Source organism: Primulina huaijiensis, chromosome 7 (assembly GCF_012295235.1).
Source record: "Primulina huaijiensis isolate GDHJ02 chromosome 7, ASM1229523v2, whole genome shotgun sequence".
NCBI classification, from domain to species: domain Eukaryota; kingdom Viridiplantae; phylum Streptophyta; class Magnoliopsida; order Lamiales; family Gesneriaceae; genus Primulina; species Primulina huaijiensis.
Window position 1 is genome coordinate 4,774,719 of NC_133312.1, and position 23,164 is coordinate 4,797,882.

The 23,164-nt window shown below is 33.9% G+C and overlaps 2 protein-coding genes across 6 annotated transcripts; both read left to right on the plus strand.

Annotated features, from left to right (window-relative positions):
• The first annotated feature begins 1,549 nt into the window (after positions 1–1,549).
• Positions 1,550–3,245, plus strand: LOC140980391 (ethylene-responsive transcription factor CRF1-like). Its single transcript, XM_073446184.1, has one exon. It carries the CDS (start codon positions 2,033–2,035, stop codon positions 3,047–3,049), a length of 1,017 nt encoding a protein of 338 aa, XP_073302285.1. The 5' UTR covers positions 1,550–2,032; the 3' UTR covers positions 3,050–3,245.
• Positions 3,246–16,010: 12,765 nt separating this feature from the next.
• Positions 16,011–21,438, plus strand: LOC140980139 (uncharacterized). 5 transcript variants are annotated; one of them, XM_073445830.1, is made up of 4 exons: positions 16,011–16,395; positions 16,685–16,772; positions 16,866–19,456; positions 19,559–21,438. In XM_073445830.1, the coding sequence occupies exons 3-4, from the start codon at positions 16,945–16,947 to the stop codon at positions 20,005–20,007; spliced, it is 2,961 nt and encodes a 986-aa protein (XP_073301931.1). In that variant the 5' UTR covers positions 16,011–16,395; positions 16,685–16,772; positions 16,866–16,944; the 3' UTR covers positions 20,008–21,438. The 5 variants fall into 5 exon arrangements, with proteins under 5 accessions (XP_073301931.1, XP_073301932.1, XP_073301933.1 ...); XM_073445831.1 differs by lacking the exon at positions 16,685–16,772; XM_073445832.1 differs by lacking the exon at positions 16,685–16,772 and having other exon boundaries at positions 16,902–19,456.
• The last annotated feature ends 1,726 nt before the right edge of the window (positions 21,439–23,164 follow it).

Genomic DNA, 23,164 nt, shown 5'->3' on the forward strand with positions numbered 1-23,164 from the left:
TTCTGCATAAATTATGTAAACTTTTAATATAAGTTTGTTGTTAGAATGAATATAAGTTGAAAGCGAGCGAGAGACTGGTTGGTTACCTCATAATCAAACTTTGACACAAATATTGCACAGATTGATTCGTGACAGAGGTAAGAAAGAATACGGTATTGGGTGGTCTGTCTGACCAGGCACGGTAAAACCTTGTATTTTTAATATTAATGGCATCAAATCCTAGGTTGCCTGCTACGTTTGTAACTGACTAAACCAGTAAAAGAAAAGGGAAAAAAAACGTAAATAAATTAAATTTATAATGGTTAAAATAAAACACTGATTGTTTTTGTTATTATATAAATATTGTTCGTAAAATCCCCAGGAAAATTAATTTATTTTGAATTCTAAAATTACGTAATATATATATATATATATTTATCGGTAATGAGTATAAAGTTAATATCTTTTTGGTCAAAGATGGACTGAGAGAATTAGCTTTCGTTGGTTTTGACTGACAAATTTAACGGAACCGTCCACTCCGATAGTCACGTGACCTCGACCAGTTTACAAATTCCCAGTAAAATTGATTTAAATAGGAAAAGAAATAACATTAAAACGACTCGCGAAGGTGAATTCACTAATCTACCCCTACCTAAGGATATGAGGTGTTGTTACACGTGTCGATATCCTAGGTCGCCATCAGATGCGGCGCTTCGTTTAAAATATCTCGCTACAGGGACTATATACAAAATCAGAATTATATTTTTTTAAATAATAATAATAATTGTTATTTAATTAATTTATTTGAATTCAATTTTTTTAATATGAATATATTCTAAGAGCATTTTACATGGAATTATAAAAATTAAAGATTTGATAAATGATTTAAAATTTGTAAACACGAGACTGGAGCAAAAGGATTGTATTGAGAATAATTATACCCAAACATTTAGATATCGGAATTGTGTTTCCACGTTTTTTTTAATACACATTCCTTTTTAAATACATGCATTGCATTTAACAAATGAATTTTACATTTTTAAATTATATATATTTTTTCAAACTTATTTTGTGTTCAGTTTAAATACATAAAAAAATTTACAAAATAAATTTATTCATAAAAAGTTTTTATTTTTCAACGTATATAGGGCTCAATGGTGCATTTGTGTTTGAATCGATGAATTTAAGATAATAAATTTCAAATTCATCGACTCATTTGAAGTTAATTTCAAATCCAAAAATATTACTCCAATATTATCAAGTCATACAATTTTAATAATAATTATGATTAATTTAAAATATAACAATCTGAAATCCATTTCTCAAATCCTTGTTCAAATCAAATCTAAATTTTACACCCCTTCTAGTTTGGTTTTGAAAGGATAAAAGCTGTTAAACTGGTGCAGTATAAACATGTTGACACATTAAATTAAAGTAAATTAAATTATAATAATAGGCGTTTTTTTCCCTGAAAAATTAAAGCTACAGTAGTGTACTACCATTTCCAGCTATGAGATCCTATAAAAGAGTGGCTTTGCCTCACATTTTTCGGTCTTCACCGTAACTGAAGAAGAAGTACATCCAACATACACACACTCTATCACATAAAACACACTGAGCTCCCTCTCGTCCCTAAGGGAAGAAGGCTCAGTTTCCTACTCTTCTTCAAGAATTAATCCAAGTTCCCATCTGCGTTTTACTCTAAATATCCACCCAAAAGTCACTGTCTCAGTGAAAGGAATTAATCCTTTCAGTCTCCGTTTGATTCCTTTCATCATATATTCCTTCTTCCCTTTCCCTCTTCAACTTTTCTTGATTTTTCTTCTTTTTTTTCACTTTTTCTTTCTGATTTCACGCTCAGTACTGTGTGGCTGTTGTCTATCGGTGTCCTTTTTTTTTTTTTGCCTGGTCCGGCTACGCTTTAGCGTTGCTCTTTCTCTTTATCTCGTAGAATCTCTCAGTGCAAGCTCCTTTTTCAACCCATGACGCTCTCAACCCCTTTCGCTTTCAATGCGAATCTGATAAAACTTTCGAGTGCAAATCTCTCAGCATAATGATGCCTCAAGAAGAAAAAACTATGCTGTCTAGTAGAGTCAAATACAGTGAACACATAAACCACACTACAGCTGTAAGCAAGCCGGAATACTTCATTTTCGGCAGATGTAAGCCGGAAACCACCACCATTAGCCCCAGAACCATAAGAATTTCTGTTACAGACCCCGATGCAACCGACTCCTCAAGTGATGAAGAGGATGGCTTTTTGGTCAAACGCAGAAGAGTCAGAAAATTCATCAACGAGGTGAGGATCCAGCATTCTTCCAGAGACAATGAAAGTGTCGAAGGAAATGCCAAGGTCACCCGCCCGTCGGTTTCTGTGCTGAAGCGAAAGAAGAGCAGTGGCCGGAAAATCGACAGACGGGCGCCGGAGGTAGGAAATATACGGAAGTTTCGAGGTGTCCGGCAGAGGCCTTGGGGTAAATGGGCGGCGGAGATTAGAGACCCCTCGAGGCGAGTACGACTGTGGCTGGGCACATACGATACCGCAGAAGAGGCTGCCATGGTGTACGACCACGCGGCAATCCAGCTGCGTGGACCAGACGCGCTCACAAACTTCTCAACTCCTCCTGCTGTTGACAACAAAACCGTCTCAGAGTACAACTCCGGCGAGGATGCAAACAACGCTGCCAAGTCCCCGAAATCCGTCCTCCAGTTCGTCTCCGCAGCTGACTCCCAAGGAGAGGCTGAAGCCGAGTCGTGTTCCGGAAATGATGCGTTGTCGACGAAAGAGATCGAGGATGAGAATTTCTCAGATTTTGTTATATTTCCGGCGAACGACGACGACATGTTTCGCGAGTTCGAAAACCCGCTACCACTACCCGACTTGTTTGAGCAAACGGGTATCTCTGATAATATTTTCGGATCCGAATTTGATCACCGCGGTGATATGCTTATCGGGTCAACTCTCGATCTCGGTTTCGATTTCGGATTTGGATCATCGAATTGGCAGGTGGATGATTACTTTCAGGACTTCGGGGACATATTCGGGTCGGATCCTCTGATAGCACTCTGAGCATTATTATATTTTTCACTATATATATATATATAAATAAATAATGTAAACTTGAAAATCAGCAAATTACTTTGTTGATTTTCGGCAGTTTTGGGAATGATGGAGTCTTTTTTGTTTAGTCTTCCTTTAGTTTTGTTATTTGTTATCACTGTTAATTTGTATTTTATTAAGTTAATTATTATTAAAATAAATTCTGAATTGGGTCATGTGTTTGTTGTACTATGATACTTCTGTCCTCAGCCAGGCACGTGACTTGTAATGTTTTGAATTAGGTGGAGCAATGAAATGGAATGAATTCCCATTAAAATACCTACGCATACTTGAATGATAACGAATATTGTGTTAGCCCTCAAATTTGTCACTTTTGAATATTCAAAAAAAAAAAAAAAGAGATTGAAATATAAGAGAAATTCAGGTTTTGTCCCCTGCCCTAATTTAGTAAATTACAGCTCGAAATTTATCTTCAATCATCCGTAATTGGTAATGTCTTAATGAAAAATTGAAACTTTCTTGGCATTTCTCGAGACAGACCATCCTACCCTACCTTCCACAGAGCCTGAAAGGGAGAAGGTTGATAGTCCGACTCAGTGGTCGAGACGAGGTTCATTTCCATAATCCTATTTTGTGAACTCAAATTATTATAAGTAAAAAAAAAAGCATATATTAAAAATACTTATGCAGGATACATAATTTCAGAACTTACAAGAAACCTAAACTTTTAGATATGTAGTAAATAAATTCTCAATGTAATCGGAGTGTTACAAAGTTCAATAACAACATAATACAATCTGAAAATCAAATAAAATATTTATATATCCATGAAAAATCATTAATTTAATTTGGTTCGGTTTCTGAACACACCTTATCAATGACCATCAATGCAACGCAAGCCGAAACCAGCTATGGCCTTGAGTGCTTGACCGGTTAATTATCTCAATCATACAATAAATAGAAAAAACTAGGATCTTGGCCTCGAATTAGTTAATTAAAAACACACAATCAAAAAGAGCCGTCCCTGCATGCAGAGGCCAATTGACCAGAGCTTTGATGACAGGCAGCAGAAGTACTGATTGTGGTCCAAGGATGAGCTAGCTGGGAGTTGGACATGGCACAGATTTGGACAAACAACTGGGGTTTATCGAACCATTGCAGCACCAGAAAATCTTTTAACCTATACCGTTTTCATGTACTTATGCCAAACCATTTGACCTTTTTACTTGTCAAGAATCATTTAAACCATGCTTGTCATTGCGCGATATCTCTCTGCATCCCCATCGTCCCAAAATTAATTCTCGTTGGACTCTTCAGAAATTGGAACTTCACATGTTATCTTTTAAAAGGTGCATAAATATCTTCGATCAGGAGCACCTCTTCGTAAATTTTATTATGTTTCATGCATGATCATGTTTAGATATTCTAAAATCTATATTATATTCGAAATTGGGAACTTGTTATTATGTCTCACAATGAAAAGTAATATTTTTTTAAATATGTCTCATAAAATTGACTCGTGAAACGATCTGTATTTTAATCATTAATCAATGAAAATCGTTGTGAATTAAAATGAATAATACACGGAGAATAAATTGAAAAAATTAACATTTACGCTTGTATATTTATATAGAGTACCAAATGTACTTACTGTGGCAAAATATTAGGTGGTGGCAGTTTTCGTACCTGAAAAATCTCTGTGAGTTGTGGCTATTACATCGCCACGTAAAGGTATGCGTCATGCAATTGGCGGTGAAATTTTAATCTGTATTAATGATACATTATAATTGTAGTGTTATTTAGTTGGGTGAGTAATAAAGGTCATTTATTTTTACTATTTGTCTGATTAAAATGGTAGATGAGACTGAAAATTACACATCACTTATTTTTCCCAACTGAGAATTTTGATTGCAACGACATATTTTTTTAAAATTACTGTCAAATAAATTGAAAATAGTAGAATATATAAATGTTTATCGTTTTACATTTAACAGTATGTTTTAAAATGATGTTCCTATTAACATCTAAGTACATATTATTATTACACAAAAACTCATGTGAGAAAGTCGAGTCGATTTTTTGCGACGAATATTCTGTTTGAGTACCTCATAAAAAATATCATTTTGTACGCTAAAAATATTATTTTTTATTGTAAATATAGGTAGAGTTGATTTGACTCATGAATAAACATCATTGAGAGCATATGAGAGCTACTATTATTAGTATTAATAAAGTTAGAAATATCTAAAATAACCAACTTTGGTGTGTTTTGTGAAACATTTTTTGTTTAAGCTAAAATAACCTCGTTACTCTAAATTTCCTCTCCTATTCTAGAGGAGTAAATATTAAATATTATATTTGAAATTACTTAAAATAACCCACTATTTATTATTTTGTTTATTTTCTTCTGTTATTTGTGTTCTTTAGTAATGATTTTTCTTTAATTTAGTTTTAGGTTTTAAAAAATAATAATATGAAAAAAGTATATAAATTTACATTTTGTCTATTATTTTACACAGAACGACGATTGTGCCGAATTACTAATACATAGATTAAAGAGGTCTATATATCATACGAATTTGATATATTTTGAGATCCGGTGCATGTATCCCTTAATAAATATATAAAACAGTAAGATTAATAATGTAAATAATAATAATAAATAAATAAATAAAAATAAAGATGAAAATCAGTGTCAAGTATAGATTAACGCATTGGTCGTGATCTTCTTCGGGCAGCATCAAATCATGGCCGTACGTTTCAACTGTATAGATTTACGGCCCGAAAAAAATCGGGTTGTGGTCCCAGGGGCCCACGATCCCACTTGGGCTGGCTCAGCCACCACTACGCGAACTGGGTAGAGCAGGACTGCGCCAGAGGATGATGCATGCTAGCTACTTTGCTTGCATATTATTGGCCCTTTTTTCTTTCTAAAGCCAAACTTACAATGTCCCCAAATGGTCCCTCAATACATACATAGAAACACATATATATGTGTGTGTGTGAGTGTGTGTGTATTTTTCCAAGAAATATATACCATCCCATTTAATTGCACAAGTTCTGTATCAAGAAGTGAGGAATTTAGTTTATTTATTTTGCTTCTCCTTATGTAAATTTTACGTGTAGCCTTATCAGAAATTTTACGTTGCTATCCAAGGGATAATGGTGCAGGCTGTAGTAGGCTTTACGGTATGGAGAATCGGCTTAAATTTACGCTAAAAGAGATCAAATATATATTCATGTAGGTTATTCATGTAGGTCAAATTGTATATAATATTCAAAAGGTTGAACGTTAATTTTGATTAATGATTATACGACAGTCAATCGAAATTTCGTATAGATTTGATAGTGAAAAGCCACGCCCTAAAGTATAAAACGTAGGGCCCGAAATGTGATATTGGAGAGTGATGGATCAGATACTGTGATCTTTTGGGCCCAACATCCTATTTTGCTTGGTTGTCTCTATATATTGTAATATATAATTTCGAGTTAGGATCGGAAAAATAGAAACTAAATAGAGCAAAATTATTGCAAAGAAATATGCGTAGGACTGACTGACTGACTGACTGACTATAGGGGGTAGCCATTATACGTTTCATGGAAAAAGGGTGGCGTAGGGGACAAACATTCAATGCATTCACGCCTCACTTGCGCTACTTGTTGGACCAAAAGTTGGCAACATCTATAGCACTTCGAATTCAAACACACACGAACACATATGTATGCATTAAATTTTTCAGACATCAAATTTATCAATATGAATTTTGTATCTGTTCGAGATTATTTCCAATCAATTAACTTATCAGAATAAAGTGATGATTATATCATACAATCAAACTATATTGGCGCAATGGTGCATCTCCTGAAATTCAAATATTATTTAGCACAATTTCTTTTTTAAACCATTTTTTTTGTTATATTGCGCCAGATAAACATGTAAGATAAGCCCAACAATATTTATGGTCTGTCAGGTCAAGAAAGGCGATTTGAATTGTAGCTGGAGGATGAGCAGGTCGCGGGCTCACAACAATTACCTCACAATTTTCTTTTATGTTGAATATTTAGTGACCTCCATTGTCGAAAAAGCAGAAGTCTGATCTCGACTTTCAAAGTTTAAGCAGATAATTGATATATATGAATGCGTAATAAGTATATACTGAGACTGTGTGAACATATATAGAAAATAACAGACTAAACACGAGAATTATTTCTAGAAGTTTGAAGGATAAAAGTCTTTTACGTCTCCTCTCTTTATGTTTCCAGAAGATTTTCGCTAAAATATTTTGGTTTTCAGCAATGCTTTTAGAACGATACCAGTTAATTAATCTCAGTAAAGTTTGTTTTATACCGAGATGATTGTTGGTTTTTATAAAAGATGTCCAAGGTTCGATTTTGAACGACTATAAATGACTTGAACTAATGCCATAAATGCAATAATATTATTTCAAGTGTCAATCAAGATTTTTCAGAAATAGAAGGTGATAATTAATATTTGACACCAATATCCGAATAATTTCTATAAACAGCGTATTGAATATTTCCTGAGGAGTCTGCTAAATTTTATCTACTACTGGCTACTGAATTTATTCTTGGAGCGTTGAATTTTAGTAATACTGAAATAATTTCTGAAAGTGAACATATCACCAGAACTTTATATGTTCAAACAAAGACACAATTAACAGACGTGCGAGAATCAAGGGAAAAGAATTGAACGAAATCAGAAACAAGAAACAAGAAACCGAAAAAGACACAACTCAATCTATCACAAACACCGCGAACACTTGTAAATATTTTAGCTCTCAATTTTTATTATCGTTTTAATCTTGATTCGATCGTTGATCCTATTATCTTTAGTTTTTTTAGACTAAATGGTTCTATGCTGAGGATATGACACCAGATACGCAAGAATATTTTTTTTAGTCGCATAAAACCAAAGATAATAGGATCAACGATCGAATCAAGATTCACTTCGTTTGATAATTTAGAAGTTATATTTCGTGTTTTTCACATTAAAATTTTGTACCCTGCCTACGTGGCACACCCGCAAAATTCAAAGCAAATACCAAGGTTAAAATTACAGCAGTTTTTAAGCTTCATACTATTGAACATCATTTTTAAATTAATAAAACTAGATGTTGTGCTGGATACTTTCTAGTGGGCGGTAGCCCACTTTTGCCCCAATCAAGTAATGTTCTTGCGTATCTGGTGTCATATCCTCAGCATATATAAAAATGATCAAAATCCAAAACACAGATATTTTTTACACATTCAAAGTGCAAATTTGAAAACTTACATGACTAAAATGCAAAGTAAGCAAATTATAAGACTATTTTGAATATTTTATCCCAATAGTTTATGAGTAGGTCTTTTGGGAGACGGTCTCACGAATCTTTATCTGTGAGATGGGTAAACCCCACCGATATTCACAATAAAAAGTAATATTCTTAGCATAAAAAGTAATATTTTTGGCATAAAAACTAGTATCTTTTCATGGGTGAATCGAATAGAATATATCTCTCACAAAAATAATCTGTGAGATCGTCTCACGTGAGTTTTTGTATTAAGGAATAATGCTTCATAAAACTTATATTTATTAAACATGAGTATGTCTGTGACACGGTATCACAAATCTTTATTCGTAAGATGAGTCAACATTGCTCATATTTACAATAAAAAGTAATATTTTTAGCATAAAAAGTAATATTTTTAGCATAAAAAGTAATACTTTTTCATGGATGACCATAATAAGATATACGTCTCACAAAATACGACCCGTGAGACCGTCTCACACAAGTTTTTGCCTTAGTTTATTACATTCGATTTGAAAACTTTATTTCTAAATGCTGGTTCTTCTAGTAATTATACAATGTTTTTAGATCTAAATTAGATTCAGTTTTTATTTTATCACGCTTTTTACTCTTCACCTTTAATACTATTGTAATATGTAAGATTATTTTAATATATAGTCAAACAAATACACGCACAGAAATGCATTAAGGAATAATGCTTCATAAAACTTATATTTATTAAACATGAGTATGTCTGTGACACGGTATCACAAATCTTTATTCGTAAGATGAGTCAACATTGCTCATATTTACAATAAAAAGTAATATTTTTGGCATAAAAACTAGTATCTTTTCATGGGTGAATCGAATAGAATATTTCTCTCACAAAAATAATCTGTGAGATCGTCTCACATGAGTTTTTGTATTAAGGAATAATGCTTCATAAAACTTCATATATACATTTAAAAATATAACTTCAAACTCAGCAAAAATAAAAGAACACGAATGATTAATATAAAAAATTAATCAATAATTTTTTTATTGTATTTGGAAATTTTTTAATTATTAAAATAATTATTTGTGAGATTTTTAAAACAGGGTTGTGCATTTTAATTGGGCTCTTCTTTAGGGTAATTTTTCTATTTATAGTTCTATTCCTGTCGTATTTAGGCTTGTACCCGGGCTTAAGCTCTCGAAGTTGTATTTCTTGCTGGGCTTTGGAAGGCAGTTTTAGCCCAATTAAATATATTAACGGTCTTACGAATTTTTATATGTGAGACGGGTCAACCCTACCGATATTCACAATAAAAAAAAATATTCTTCAAATAAGAGATCTGTCTCACAAAATACGACCCGTGAGACCGTCTCACACAAGTTTTTGCCTTAAATCATACAACATATACGGCTCAATACTTTGAATATTGGGTAATTGGTTTACCTCATTGTTCTAATTCAAGTCAGATTTTAAAATCATTTATGTATATTTTAGCAGGAGAATTGAGTAACTGATGCTACTCTTTTCTCATGTGAAATCACAATAAGTGTGATATTAGTGGTTTTGACCTGCAGTTTGATCCGGCGCATGAATTCCAATCCAAATCACATGGGTTGTTTATCTTATTGACACTGATTCATTTACATCAATGACCCGTAATCTATCATGAACTCCTGCTGGAGGGATAAAGTCCAACCAGTTTCAATCCCCCGTTGAGAACAAATCTAATATGGGATGTGTTAGAGTTTAACCTTTTCTGCGAAAATAAGTCACACGTTTGCTTTGTTCCTTTTGCTGTCATCGAAATCATAAGAACATTGCTTTGTTCTTTTTGCAGTCCTCGAAATATTACTAGAATATTTCGATCACATGCACGTTTTAAACTCTCGGAGATAACTGGTAATTTTTCAATGATTACCAGAGAGAGAATACGTGTATTTGTTTGTTGTGATACCTATATTTATATGATTTGCAACCTGACCAAACCAGAACCAGAGTTCTACTTCACCTCAAATTGTTGATACACTTATTTAATATACCAAAACTTTATATATCAAATAATATATTTCGGGATTCTATTAGATAAATCTAATCTTTTAATTATGTTATATCTAAAATATCATACACATAAAAAAAATATCAATATATATCCAACAGGAGATTCAAATTAAACTATCACCAATAATCCATAGCTATCATAGATGATGTTAATAAAACAGCTATAATGACAACAAAAACTAAGGCAAAAACTTGTGTGAGACGGTCTCACGGGTCATATTTTGTGATACGGATCTTTTATTTGAGTCATTCATTAAAAAATATTACTTTTTATGCTAAGAGTATTACTTTTTATTGTGAATATCGGAAGTCATATTTTGTGATACAGATATTTTATTTGGGTCATCCATGAAAAAATATTACTTTTTATGCTAAGAGTATTACTTTTTATTGTGAATATCGGTAGAGTTGATCCGTCTAACAAATAAATATTTGTGAGACCGTCTCACAAGAGACATACTCCAAAACTAGATACATCACAACCTAAATATTATCGTGGGCGGCGGGCGCACAGCCCCTTAAGAAAATCATACGATAAAGCAAGCATTTGATTCACATTTCATGTTTACTCAATCCAAAAGCCGTAAATGTCATTAAACGTACATTTGAAAATCGAACCGCATCAACAAATTCAAATATTCAACGGGGAATTAAAGGTGTGGATGAGATAGGTGAGAACCAAAGCCAATAACATCAATCCACAAGCAATGCCCTGATCAATTGTAGTCCCTGGTGAAGTCAATGAACAAAGTAGTATCATAAATCTTCTTGCCTAATTACTCACTCAAGCAAGAGTAGACGCGAATCGGATTGTATCTGAAGTGATTGCAAAATTCATACGATGCAGCTACTAAATTAAACCAAGTTAAAAAATCAAACTCGAATCTTCAAAATAAGCCGAGATCTTAAATTTAATACGGGAAATATCAAGATTATGAAGGTTCCCAACGCTATATATGAAGGATCAACCAATAGTCAATTAAAAAAAGGGGATGTAATTCTAATTCTCCAAAGTTGGATGTTTCCAATCAGCTTCGTCTGTTGTGGAAAGATATCGAACCTCATGCCGTGAAAAACTTGAACAAAATAACCACTCGCACCCAATTATGTTCACATAATTGTATTTCTTGAAAAGTTACACATTAATATGAAGGGGTTTTCCTATCTGGGCTATTGACTGCTGTCACTCTCCAGTCTTTCCCTTGATTCATATACGTCTTAACTACAGACAATGCCACTTGGCTAAGATACATTCCCACAATTTCTCAACGAATCAAGATCTTTTTTTTCCTCCCCTAACTTCAGTTTTATCATCATCATTCAAGCCACAAAAAGAACACGATTTCACAAGCTTTCCGGAATTCATCAATATTACATCAGAACAAGAAAATGACAAAATTAAACAAGGCTTCCCATGTAATAAATCCCCGAACATGATCACCTACATCTTCTAACAAAATATGGTTTAAAAACAAAACAAAAACGAAAAATAAAGAAGCAGAACTGACCATCACTGGGTGCTGGAGCAGGGGCTGGAACCAAAGGCTGGGCCTGAACAGAAGGGAAAAGGATTGCAAAAGCAAGGTCAAACATTGCGTATACCCTTAAGGAAACCTTGCAATCCATAACCATTTTCTTCTTTCTTTCTTTCTTTCTTTCTTTCTTTCTTCTCTTGCTTTTTCTCTCTCTGCTATAAAACCTTCAAAGGAATTGCTTGGCCCTACGCAGATATGATAATGCAGCAAGAAATTGCCAAAATAATAAAATTAAATGCATAGTTTTGACTTTTGAATAAATGGATGATGGTGGTTGGGTGGGGGAGAGGGCTCCGTATCATGTCCTTTTGCAGCTTTTTACGTTGTCATTTCATGTGTATCCGTCTCTACGGATTCCACTTACGGAAAGGTACGCAACCGGTGATTGCTAAAACATTATTACCCAAAATGTGGCATTAACTTTCACTCCACTTCCGGTACATTGGCATAAATCTTTGTCAATATTGACATGGCCGATCACCGAAAAAACCCATCACCCATGTAATAAAAAACTTTGACATTGACCATGGATCAACCAAATCTAAATTTACCCCGCGTGTATAATTTTTTCTGCAAATTATTGAACTTTTCTTTTTTATTAAAATCGAGACAGAAGGAAAATTTTGTACTCGCTCCGTTGCATTTATGTTGACGGATGGTGGTAGTTCAATATTTATAAATTATTTTTTAATAATAATAATAATAATAAACATTTTTGAGTATTTTGAAATTTATTTAAGATATTATTTGATAATTAAAAATAATTTCATTTCATTTTTTTAACCAATCATTTGAAAAAAAAAAACATATTATTTCGTTCTTATTTTCATTTCATTTCATTTCATTTCAAAGTTATTATATTTCTATTTTATTTCAATATATCAATAATGGATAAAAGATATTTATATTATTTATTTAGATATTAACTATGTTTATCCCTTTGGATGTGTGTGTATTAATGCTGTTGGCCCAAGTCAAGTGATAAAAATTGACTTTCATCTTTCTTCAACAACTTTGCACTTTTAATTTGATGAACTAAGTTGTAAAATAAATCCTAATTTTGTGTTGTTTTGTTTTAATTTAACGATTTAAAATCATTTACTTATTGACTATAAAAAAACTCAAGTTAATTTATACAAAACTATTAAAAAATTTACCATAAAATAATTAACAAGTATTCTTAAACAAAGTTGTCGTCGGAAGGCATTTTGGCAATGAATACAATGAAATTCTGAATAAGCGTAATATACAGTCGGGGAAATTGTAGAATGAGTTTCTAAAATAATATAAAAAATGTCAAAATTATTTAATTGACTATATAATAATTTTCTCTGTATTTTATTTGCATTTATTTATGCATATATCAGTTAAGTTCTTCATTTTTTTTTAAAATTTTCTGTCACGTGTATAAAAAGTAAAAGTTAAATAACAAAAACAAATAAAACAGAATGGTTCAACTAGGGGTCGCTATACTGAGGTTACCGTAGCGAAAAATACCGAATTTATAGAAATTTTTGGTGTACCGAAATTTTCGGTACGGTATGGTACTGATACCGAAATTTTCGATATGATAACGGTATGAAATTTGAAATTTTCGGTATATACCGAAATACCGTAATATCGAAATAATATATATAAATTAAAATATATTTTTTTTTTGGTATAAAACGATATATATCGATATCGTACCAAAATAAAGAATTTAACTTCTATTTGGACTCATCATGTTGGAAAAGTCTAAATCAAAGTTCAGTGAAGCAACTCATAGTTGAGAATTTAAACTGTCGAGAAGTCTTATCTCTATAGCCTAACCTTACACCTAGCTAAAAGACTGGATGCTGAGCTTTGACTTATTGAAAAGCTGGTAGGCTTCAGAAATCACAGGACCTCAGACATTATTGCAAAGATAGCGGATGAAGAAGTCGCACATATTGCGGTTGAAGTTTATTGATGTTAATTGATGTCTTGGATATCCAGACACATGTTGTGGTTGATATTTATTGTCTTTATGGATTTGTTTTGTATATATCTTTCTTGGTCTCTTTGATTGTCTTGAGAGATTTGTTTAGTATTGGTAATTATTAGCCTTGAAATTACAAGAGAATGAATTTTTATATATATATTTTCGGTATGACGGTATTTTACCGATACCGTGCCGACTTTTCTGTATATCGACTTTCGATATACCGAAAAGTCAGTAAGATAACGGTATCATTTTTCTCATACCGATATTTTCAGTACGATATACGATATCCGAAATTTCGGTATGGTATACCACTTCTAGGTTCAACGATTCATAAGGCCAAAATTGTTACAGTAAATATAAGGGAAATTGATTATTCTAGTCTATTTCAAAGTCATAATTTTAAAAATGGCCTTCTTTATTACATAATTTACATTATGTCTTATATAATTTAAAAATCCTAAAATACCCTTTTTCTATGACCACACATGTTCCGTTTTCTTGATTCATTTATTTAATTATCTATTTTTTAAAGAATTGATTTAACATTTGTTCTGTTTTATTTAATTTATAAGATATTAATTTTTTTTAATACTACTTACTTATATCAATAAATATATTGTAATAAAATTGTGAATGGTTAGTTTGAATTAGTGCATACGAAAACACCAAAGTTATAATATTTTAATTACGATTGTTGCTAATGAAAATAATCAAGTCAAATATTAAAAAAAAATTTAAAATCAAAATTACAGCAATCAATTCTAGGCAATATATTCTAATGATTTGACATAAACAAAATTAGTAACAAACTGATTTTGTCATAACCCATATATCTACTCACACAGCAATATCAATATAAAATCAATTTTTTCTACGTAAAAGTTAAGTAGAAAAAAAGAAATTCATACTTGCTTAAAGAAATATGATTGATTTATTTCACGGCCACCTCTATACGCACGAAATTGATGAGATAATAAAATAAAGAGTTTGAGATGAATAAATTGATAGTGAATAGGATTTAAAAGATAGGGGATATCTTTGTAATTTGATATGATAAAAAGATTATTTTGGTAAATTAATTTAACTGAAGACTAAAATTGATTATAGCAATTGTGTAAAGTCTATTCAGGTAAATCTCTCTAAATATAATTAGATTAAAATACAACTTTGAATTCCAACCGCAATAAATTAAATTATGTCTACATTCTGCCCCCTTGTATAGTTTCCACGTTTACTAGTTTTTCATTAGACCCGTTTTCGATGGATTATTTATTAATTAATTAATTCAAGACCATCAATTCATTTCATTTCGGCCTATTTATATATACTAGTATATCATCGCCCCTGCTTATACTAGTAAAATGTAATTAAAATTCATTATGCAATTTGAAATGATTATATTTATATTAGTCATACTATAATTACAAAAACTAATGAGGGACTACATTATAATTTGAAATAATAAAATAAAAAGGACAAATAAACTAAACTCAAATTTGAAACAATAAAGTTGAAAATAAAAAATATCAACCATGATATCATTTTTGGTTATGTTCTTAATATATAATAAAAGTTTTCTAGCATGCAAAAATATCTTCGATTTCATAAATGCTATCATTTTTGTTGTTTTTTCATAACTCTTCGATGTAATTATTAGATAAATCACGCTAGTCAAGTAAACTGTACTGGACAAACCATGTACGAAATGATCGTCCGAAAAAGTGTTTGATAAAGATAATCAAACTTCTGACCATTAATCAAATGATCATCTACTCCGTCAACTCGAGCATCCCTTAAATCTATGGTTGTTTTTTGTTTATAATTCAAGCTCTTTAATTTTCTACATTTCGGATAATGTAAATTTTTTTAGGCCTTTTAGATATTAGATTAGATATATTATAATCATCTAATTAATTAGGTTATGTAGTCTAAAAAAATCAGAAGAACGATTTGTGTATCTCTATTATTTATTTTTAACATCATATATTCATACTTAAATCTTATAGTTGTAGCGTACGGAGGAAATTGTACAAAGAAAAAAAAGCCTATGGATGGAAGTCGCGAGAAAATTATATTATATTATATTATATTTAAAAAGAAGACCCCAAAAGACACGGAGATTTCAATGGCTTGGGAATTCAAGTAGCAGCCAAAGCTATTCAGGTGGTCAACAAAATACAGACAAGAAAACTAAACTAATTTCGAATGCTAAATTTTTACTCTCTGTTTCAAATTGGTTAACGAGGTTTCAGGATTTTAACAGACAAAGACAGTCACCGGAATTTGGTCTACGTTGTTCAAAACAAAATTTGGGGATGTTATTCCAGTTATTTTGGTAATTCTCGTGTTGATATAGAACCGATTTCAGGAATCAGGGAGAATTTTATTATACGTGGATGGTGGTTTCAAATGGGGTTCTGCTGAACTTCCTTTGGAATCATGTAACCCTTTGAAAATTCTGCATTTTCCCTGTGTAAAATCTGTAGGAGGTTCGAGAGAGAATTGAACAGCAGGTACGTACGAATTCATATTTCCCATTCCTCCATTTCTCAATTGTGTTGTGCATGAACTTTTATTGCATGGACAATATTTTCGTATCACGAACCTTTCATCTCTCGTGTGACTTTGCATTTCATTCAATCTTGTCATAAAATTTCAAAAATTCAATTTTGTCATAAACTCTCAGTTTTATCAATTTTAGCGTCTCTTTTTAAGGGAAAATTTATCATAGTTTTCTTGGAATTTGTGATTCTGTTTTTCGAAAACTCATGCATAAAATTTTAAAAGGTTTTCATTTAACAGAAAGAGGGAAAGGAGGCAACCGTCTGGTTTCCCGGAGTTTCCACCATGAAGTTTATGTGGTGAAAATCTAAAACTCTTTCCCCGGATGGTACATCATGAGATCATATAATCTTATGAGGAAATTAAATTTTGATAAGAACCCTTTTCAATCTATTCTGTACACATTCTTTGTCGTTTGCAGTTAGCGATTAATGTCTGTGAAATTTCAATCGGACAGCAGGTGAGGCTTTCCTGGAACGAACAAGGTTGTGAAAGCTGGGATGGATCAATTTAGGCAGGTTGGGGAGGTTTTAGGTGGTTTGAATGCCTTGATGGTATTAAAACATGAAATCCCGATCAACCAAAGACAGTGTTGTTTGCTTTACGATATGCTATATTTGGCATTCAAAACGATTTCAGATGAAATCAGGCAGAATTTAAGGCTTGAAGATAGGCCTAACAAGTGGAAAACACTTGAGTCTCCATTGAAAGAGCTTCACAAAATATTTAAAGAAGCTGATCTCTATATAAGACATTGTTTAGAGATTAAAGATTGGTGGGGTAAAGTTATTAGTCTTCATATGAATAAGGATTGTGTAGAGTTACACATTCACAACTTGTTGTCTTGTTTCCCTGTGGTTATTGAGGCTATTGAGACGGCTGCTGAGATTTCGGGGGTGGATGAAGAAGACATGCAGAAAAGGAGACTCGTCCTTTTGAAAAAGTATGATCAAGAGTGTGATGACCCGAAGATGTTCCAGTGGATGTTTGGGAAACAATATTTAGTGCCTCGAGAAATTTGTGATCGGTTAGATATGGTGTGGAGGGAAGATAGATGGTTGCTTCTCCAAAATATTGGAGCGAAGAAAGTTGTAGAGGGGAATTTGGTAAAACTAGCAGAATTTTTGCTTCAGAAGATGAATTCAACAGAAAACACGAGGGTGAAGCTCTTGCCGAGTCAACTTTTGGTAGGATCAAATGACTATTTCGTGAAGCGTCGTTTGGGATTAGGAGGAGGGAATTATAAGGAGATTCATTGGTTGGGTGAGAATTTTGCTTTGAGGAACTTTTATGGAGACCTTGAGCCATTAAGTGCTGAGATTTCTTCTGTTCTTTCGGTATCTCATCCCAATGTGTTGCAGTACCTTTGTGGCTTTCATGATGAGGAGAGAAAAGAGGGGTTTCTTGTTATGGAGCTTATGAACAAGAATCTTAGTACCTACATAAAGGAGAATTCTAGTCAAAAGAAGCAAAATCCATTCTCTATACCAGTTGCCGTAGATATTATGCTACAGATTTCAAGAGGAATGGAATACCTGCACTCGAAGAAGATCTATCATGGAGAATTGAATCCATCAAATGTCTTCCTCAAATCAAGAAATGCTTCCATAGATGGTTTTTTCAAAGCAAAGGTGACAGGTTTTGGCTTGTTGTCCATCAAGAACTATGCTTCCCGAAGTGCAAAACCGACTGGAGTTGATCTTGATATTTGGTCGTCCCCAGAGGTGTTAGCAGAACAAGAGCAGTACCTTGGTGGCAAATATACTGCAAAATATTCTGAGAAAGCTGATGTCTACAGTTTTGGGATGCTCTGTTTTGAGCTTTTAACTGGGAAAGTCCCGTTTTCAGATGGCCATCTTCAAGGGGAAACAATGGCTCGAAATATACGAGCAGGGGAGAGGCCACTTTTCTCGTATACTTCACCAAAATACCTAACAAATCTAACCAAAAAATGCTGGCAAACGAATCCTAATCTTCGTCCTACTTTCTCATCCATAACTAGGATACTACGTTACATCAAGAAAATCCTTGTTATAAATCCTGACCATGGTCATCCAGATTCCCCACCGCCACTCGTAGATTATTGCGACATGGAGACTGGATTCTTGAAGAAGTTCCCTGACGTAGCAGAACCCATCTCACAAATCCCTTTTCAGCTGTTTGCTTATAAACTGGTTGAAAAGGAAAAAATCTGTGTTAAGAACTGGGACTTAACTATCGACGGATTAGCAGTTCACCGTGCAGCATCACTGGGTGACCATGAGCATTTGGCAGCCATTGATGATCTATTCCTTGCACCAAGTGATAGAAGGTCAGTTTGTTCAGAAATCATTGACAGGAAATATTCAACCATGGTGGATCTGAGATCAGTTATTTCTGAGATACCCCATCGGAAACTTCTTTCAATAAACCAAAGGTCGTTTGACTCTGAAAGTCCAGGAAAGAAATTTTCTTTTGCCGTAGCTGATCAAAGGCAGCTGGCCGTGGCAACTCCTGATATAAGGGTCGATCAAAGGGAGGATAAAATCCAGGCCATGGAGAACAAAACTGAGAATAAAATTTTAATCTGTCACAAACTAAACGTGGAGATTCCAGACAAGGTAATTTTATCAAAATCAGCAGAGAGTAAGTCAGCCAGTCCCAGGCCTCAAGAAAATAAGAAATCTGCAATAACCAAAGCGACTGATCAGAATCTAGAAACCACTGAAGACATGGAAAAAATATTGGTGTCAAAAACTGTACTTGATCACAAAACAGTTACCTACGAGTCTTCAGAGATGAAAATGACTTCACGGGCCACTGGATATAAAAAATTAGTTGAGATTCCTGAGAAGAAAACACTGCAAAACACAGAATTTAATCAGAATATGGTTTCTGTTTCTGCTGAAACTTCTGGTGCGAGAGGTGAATCAAAAATTAAAAGCATTCAGAGAGATGGAAATTCAAAAAACTCAGAGAAGAAAGCTCTACATATCAGGAAACTAAGAGAGACAGAGACCAAACAGCTTCCAGGTTAGTTTTTCTTTCTTCCTTTTAATAACATGTTTAGCTTAGGAGTATGAAAGAATTTTCTTTTTTATGACCTCAAGAGTATGTAATACATTTGTCTAACAGGAACACCGAAAAGTGACTCACCAAGATCTTCACCAACAAGAATTAAGAAAACAAATCCAAGTTACTTTGTGTCTTCCTCACCAGCAAGACTCTCAAAAATTCTTCCTGCTAACTCTCCGTCGTCCTCACCAGCAAGACAGTTCAAAACAAATACGAGTTACTCTCCATCTTCCTCACCAGCAAGACAGTTCAAAACAAATCCAAGTCACTCTCCATCTTCCTCAACAAGGGACCTCAAAATGAGTTCTTCTTCACCAAAGAGTTCAGCAGTTCATGCATCGACAGAGCATTCATCACCATTAAATCCATGTTCACGGTGTTCACGTCTTGAAAGACAGATCTCAGGACCACCAACTGTTATGAGCCCACAAAGACCCACAATAGATCAGGTTCAAAACTCGTGTAGCATTGTTGTGTTATCCAACGATTATGGATATTCAAATTCATAAATATGTTCGTGAAAGGAAAAAGAAAGCAGTTTTTGATTCAATTAATCATTATACATTGTTTTTTGTAGCCAAAGAGCCAGATATTTAAAATTTCATTTGATATTTTGTGAATATGATAAATGTTTCTTTCGTCTTTAAATGTATCGATAGCCTCTAACAAGAAATAGACAGATATTCAGTGTTTAGGATCAAGAATTTGCATCTGCAGATCATATTCAAGATCTGACACGGTAGCGCATGTACCATTGTGAACTACATTTCCCTACTCAATCCCAAAAGTGAGTAAGTATCTTTGAGACGGACCCAGTCCTCATCAACTTTTTCAGCAGAAGCATAGAACTCATTGCCAGGTGTTGAATATCCGAAAATTAGATAAGGATGGGCATTTGAATTAGTAGAAAAATATTCATCTACTTAAATATTTTAAACTTAGGATAGATTAGATTAAGTTGTTATCCACTTATTTGATCTGTACAAGTATATCTAGTACTTCTCAGTGTATTAAGAAAATAAGAATTCATCTTCTTCCGCATATATTCTATTATATAAAATTACATGGTATCAGAAGTCGGGTTCGGCCAATGACGAAATACGTCATGGCCTCCTCTTCCGACAACACCTCCTCTCCGGTGACCACGACCCCAAGCTTGTGCGATGTGCGTTCTCTTTCCATCACATGACATAAGCTAACTGACTGTAATTTTTTGCCTTGGTCGTAATCTGTAATGATGTTCATCTGCAGTCGTAACAAAAAAGACTTCCTTACGAGCATGGTGACCTGCCCTGATTCCGGCATTGCCAAATTCAAAACCTGGAAGGCTGAGAACAATTTGGTCATGTTACGGTTGATAAATTCACGGTCACTAACTAGTTTTCTACCCTCACCCGCCATCGGCAGAAAATTGATTTGACCGAGGAACATGCCTGGATTAACCACTGATGAGAAACTCTACCGATCCATTGGTAAAAAGAAACACATGTTCAATTTTTTATGGGCTTATATAGCAACCTCGATGATGTCCGTGGTCGGGTCCTTAGCACCAAACCGTTGCCTAGCCTGCTCGTTTCCTTCTTGGAGGTCCGTCGGGAGGAAAGCAGGTGCAAGGTTATGCTGGGCTCCTCGCGGCACACTTCTGCCTCTTCTGACAGTTCTGCCCTCACAATTCATCACCAAATTATTCTGCCCCTCAAGGTCTCCGGAATGGGTAGCCTTCCAACCCCACTAAAGGCAAGCTAGTTTCAGGATTGGTGCGACAAATTCAAAAACCTACTCATGATATCGACACTTGCTGGAGGATACATGTTAAGCCTGCGGACTGGAAACCCTCGCGAGAACGTCGAGCAAAAATTGCTATCTCTGATCGGGCTTCCTCTAAATCTCCATTTTTTACCAAAGAGCATCTTTACATCCTTCACAAGCTATTTGGACAACAACCCTCTCCATTGACACCTCCTATTATTGGTACGGACAATGCTGCCAATCAAGGTGATATTTCACCTTGCTTTACTATCACATAGTGATTTATCACGTTCATGGATCATTGATTCTGGTACTTCAGATTAGATTGGACATATAAATTTTTTCTACTCACAGTCCATTTTGTGTTTCAAAATCAATTCACTTGGTAGATGGGTATTGCACAAAGGTGATTGGTCTGGGTTTCATATGGTTATCAGCAAATTTATGCTTAAAATGTGGTGTTTGTTCCCACACTTCATTGCAATTTGTTATCAGTCACTATGTTGAATAATGATCTTCATTGATCTACTAAATTTTTTTTTACTGATTCTTGTGTTTTTAAGGATCTAGAATCGGGGAGGACGATTGACAGTGCTGATTGTTGTGTGGGCCTGTACTTCTTTCAGATGACGCCCTTCTCAAAGAATACCCCTTCAAGTGCCTTCAATATTTTATTTATATGTTTCAATCAAATAAGGAAAGTGATGTTTTGTTGTGCATTATCGTTGAGGACATCCGAATTTTTTGTATCTTCAAAAATTATTTCCGTTTTTATCCAGTAATAAAGGCTTGTGTTTTCCTCATTATGATGTTTATCAACTGTTCAAATATTCTCATAACACTTTCAAACCACAATCATATACATCATCTAAACCTTTTGCCCTTATTCATAGTGATATTTGGAGTCTTTCACGTGTGAAAAATATAATGGGTACGTGTTAGTTCTTATTCTTTGTGGATGATCATACTCGTCTGTCTTGGTTGTTTCTCATGAAAGAAAAGAATAATGCTTCTACTATTTTTAAAACCTTCCACGCTATGATCTGATTCTCAACAAATATTCAAATCCTACACACTGAACGGGCAAGAGATTTCTTTAACTCTGTCTTGGACGATTACCTAATCACTCAAGAGATTGTTCATCAAAGCTCTTGCATTGACACCCCTCAACAAAATTGTATTGCAGAACGAAAAAATCGTCATCTCCTAAATGTTGTTTGTCCGCTGATATTCACTCGTTATGTCCCTCATCATTTCCGGGGTGAGGACGTCCTACCAGCCACTTACCTCATCAATCTGATCTTTTTTTGTGTCCTTAACTTCCGAACACCAGTTCAGACCCTCATCGAGTTTTACCCCAATTCCCACGTCCTTCACGTTCTCAACTGTATCTTTATGGGGTTCTCTCCTAATCATAAATGATACAAATGTTATTCTCCTATCACTAGAAAATTCTACTCTTCCATGGATATCACTTTCAATGAGGTTGAACCTTTCTTACCACATTCCTCGGATTAGAGGGAGCTTGTTACGAACGAATCTCACAATCTGGAGCTTGTCAACATACTAAATGACTCTCAGACACATCTTACAATTGACCTAATCTACACAATCCCACTAGATAACTCACAGCCTCATCCTGAACATCCTATTATACCTTTTGATCATGTTTATTCTCGTAGAAGACCACTTCCACCTGGAAACAGGCTGTTGGTTGCAAGTGGATTTTTACAGTAAAACATAAGGCTAATGGAAGCATTGAACAATTTAAAGCACGACTCGTAACAAAAAGGTATGCCCGAACATATGAGATAATTTTAAAAAAAAAACCTTCACACTTGTAGTAATGCTAAATGCGGTCCGTTTACTTCTATCCATCACTGCAAATTTGGACTTGCCTCTATATCAGCTCGATAT